The 3,633-nt window shown below is 49.8% G+C and overlaps 1 protein-coding gene across 1 annotated transcript in view; it reads left to right on the top strand.

Moving 5' to 3' along the window:
* Nucleotides 1-822: 822 nt before the first annotated feature.
* Nucleotides 823-3,633, top strand: part of BNI1 (formin) — a gene marked incomplete at both ends in the record, with an annotated part of 5,298 nt that continues 2,487 nt past the window's right edge. The window contains one exon of the mRNA XM_018856608.1: nucleotides 823-3,488. Coding sequence (XP_018713532.1) covers nucleotides 823-3,488 — 2,666 coding nt within the window. The remainder of the gene's footprint in view (nucleotides 3,489-3,633) is intronic.

Raw genomic sequence — 3,633 nt, 5'->3', positions numbered from 1 at the left:
TTTTTCCTAAATAAAGGTTTATTTCCACACGCTAGTACATCATGTCGAATCCGATATCTCAACTGTACCAGTTGGGAACCACTTGTGGACAGGACATTGAGTTGGAATATCCTGTACTCAAGCAGAAATACAAACACAAACTGCCCTCCGCGAGCCCCACCCAGCATGTCCTTGCGCAAGCGAATAGACCCGTACATGGCCGGGACCACGACGCTGGCGCCCGCCGAGGATACGCTGCGGCTGGCCGCGTACTACGCGCCCATCCAGCCCGGGCTGGCGCTGCACAAGCTGGGCCGCCAGAGCACTGCCACGGCCCCCAACCGGAGGCTGTCGCTGTCGATCTTCTCGCTCCGCAAACTGCGTGAGCGGCCTGCGCTGGCCACCGGTGGCCCCGAAGATCCCCCTGAGCTCACAGCGCCCTCGCGCCTGGACGACCCACCGGACAATGCCGACCAGATCTCACTCGACAGCGTGTCCTCGGGCGGCACTCGGAGTGTTCGGTCCGCGCGACTGCTGAAGCTGGCTCTCCTGGCAGAGCTGCTCGCGCGGCGGTACCCCAGCGTGCTGCTGCACCACTCCGCAGCACTGAAGCCGCTGCTTTTCCACAACCACGAGGCCAAATCGACACGCGGCATGGGCGACGACCTGCGGCACGCCGACAAGCTTCGTCTCGCGGAGCGCACCGCCCGCGCGGGCTCGATATCTTCCAACCCGCTCCTCACTGTGTCTCACAAGGCCGCGCCGCTGTCGCTGGCGTCGCGCGTCTCGATCTCGGGCAGCGCCTTCGACGAGCCGGACGCCTCGGGCGCCCCGCAGCGGCAGATGACGCTCAAGCGGCCCAAGAATCCAGTGGACATCGAGCGCATGTTCCGCGAGCTCATGGATCGGCGGGACTTCCGCTCGCTCCCGCCTGCGGCCCGACAAGAGATGTTGAGTTACGGTGTGGACAAGAAGTGGATGTTGATCTACCAGGACGCACTCAGTGAACACAACAAGCTGCAGAAGAAGAGCAATGCTACGCCAGAGTTCTACACGCGCCAGCTCGTGGCCAAGTCCATTTCCTCTCTGGAATTGGAGAACCTCTGGGTCCTGCTCCGCACTGAGCCCATCGACTGGGTCCGCCAGTTCATTTTCGACTACCAGGGCGATGTCGCGCTCTCACTGTATCTCATCAAGGTCCACGACCAGATCAGCGACCTGGACATCCAGCAGATTCTGGACGACATCTTCAACAAGGAGTTGAATGCCTTGAAATGTCTTCGCTGTATGATGAACCAAAAACTTGGTGCGGAACGCGCGAAGTCCGATGACTCCTTGTACGTCAATGCCATCACAAGCGCCTTACTATCGCCGCGATTAGCCACGAGGAAAATAGCTGCGGAGACGTTGACCTTCATGATCGTCTACTATTGCAAAACGGGGTCAGCTGACACGCTGGCAAAATACCACAGAATTCTCCGTGCTATGGACTCCCTTGCGCTGAAGCCCTATTACGAATTTGTTTTCTCTTCCCTGTCGAAGCGTAACTTGCAGCGCAAGCCGCCCTCGCCAGACAAATGCCCTCGTTTCGAATTGTGGATACGGCTTGTGGAGCGCACCATCGATGGCAAAGGCAAGTACAAAAACTCGTTGGTTGGTGCCAGCGATGAGCTCAAGTTTGCCATGTATGGAACAAACTCATCCACTGTCAGCTCATCATACGTTGAAAACCAACTTCTAGAGTACTGCTTAAGTTCGATGCTTCTTGTAAATACAATTGTCGAGTACGGGCTGGATTTCAGAGTGCGAATGACTCTACGCTCGCAATTTGGAGCTGCCGGACTTGAAGAGCTCATTTATAAGTTCAAGGATTTGAGCTACGAGAACTTGTCGAAACAATGTGACAGGTATTCAGAAATGGCCGAGGCTGACAAATTGGAGTTCAAGACAGCCGAACAAATTGACCAAAACCTAGATTTCAACAATCCAGTTGACTTGGTTCTGTCAATATGGAAAAACGTCCAAGACAACGAAGCGCAAGGCTTTTTCTTAAGTGCGATGCAGCATTTGTATCTCAACCAAATTGACAAAAAAGATGACCCTTCCGAATCCGCGAGAAGCTTGAGGCTTCTTGATGGTATAATACAGAATGTTTCAACTGCGCATACCACGAATGACGATTCTGCCGTCGGTATCGCTATGAATAGGTTGTTTCAAAGCTTGCACACCGATGATATGTACAGAAGTGCTCTCAGTGAGATCAAAACATACAAAAAGATAGCCGAGGAAGCTCTTGCAGAACGGGATGATATTTCCCGACAGTTGTCCATGGGATCCGAGGGTGTCATTGCAAGCTTAAACAATGAGGTCAAGGAGCAAGAAATAATCATGAGAAGAACACGGAAACTCAACCAGGAACTCCAGAAAGAATTGGAAGACGCGAAAAGAAAAAATTTGATTGACAAACAAGAGCAAGAAGCAGAAATGAGAGAGCTCTTGATTATGATCAATAGTGGCGATCTTCAATCTAAGAAGGGCAACGGCAAAACCACCATCTCATTGAACACAACCAACGAGGATTTGGTCAACAAATTACGCAAACAAATTCATAGAAAGAAAGCCGAACTTCGTTTGGATAACAAACTGCTTGGTAGCAATATCGAGCCTTCATCAAGATTAAGGGCCTTGAGGGACCAAATGAATGATATTGAAACCTTAGCTCGTGAGCTAGAGATGACTGACTTCGAAACTTACACCCTTCCAACTTCGCCAAAACTTGAAGCATCAGATCTAAATAGATCTGAAGACAGCATATCGAACATTGAAGATCCTAATGATATTTACGAAGAAACCACAAACGATGAAGATGAAGTTTTTGAAGATACTATCGAGGAGCCAATTGCCATGGGTCCCAAGCGTGGTGTTCGAGATGATGATGTGGGCAAACTCTCGAAGTTAAGAAAGCAACTTGCATCTTTACAAAGCGAATCTAATGACATCATGAAGTTCAATAATAGCAGTCTTTTCACAAAACAAAAATACTTAGCTATGGAACGTTTGAGAGAGCTTGAGATGAATTTCAAAGATTTTAACATCGACTTTGATATCACTGAAGAGAACACTGCACTGCTCAGTGGGTTGGCGGACTCGACAATGAAATCAAAACTTCAAGAAGAGCTTCAAGAAGTTGAACGTCTCAAGCAAGACTTGCGCTCAAAGTTGAATGCTCTTGATGAGAAACCGGTAAAGAAAAGAGCTTCAAGGGCGATATCCCCTGACCCATTGAGCAAACTCGAGAATAAATATGCACAAGGTCAAGTGAAGATGAAGGAGGATGTGACCAGGCCTCTGACTACTCCGAACAAGGATCATCGGTCAAATCGATTGTCTACAATCAGCTCTATGGACCCTAAGTTTTTGAAAGAGTTATCGACGAAGGTCAAAAAGGCAGAAGCAATTGCAGAATCAGAAGAAGATGACGAAGATGAAGAAAGTGCTGATCTGGGTAAGTTATATGAGGTTCAAAAGGGGTCTAAGAACGATGAAACGATCAATCTTTCAACGCCCCCTGTCTCAATGGGAAGTGTGCCGCCGCCACCACCACCACCGCCATTTCCGCAGGCACTTTTAAAATCAGGAACACCATCTTCTCCT

Source organism: Metschnikowia bicuspidata (genome assembly GCF_001664035.1).
Source record: "Metschnikowia bicuspidata var. bicuspidata NRRL YB-4993 chromosome Unknown METBIscaffold_1, whole genome shotgun sequence".
Classification (NCBI taxonomy): domain Eukaryota; kingdom Fungi; phylum Ascomycota; class Pichiomycetes; order Serinales; family Metschnikowiaceae; genus Metschnikowia; species Metschnikowia bicuspidata.
This window is presented reverse-complemented; position numbering and strand designations above follow the sequence as displayed.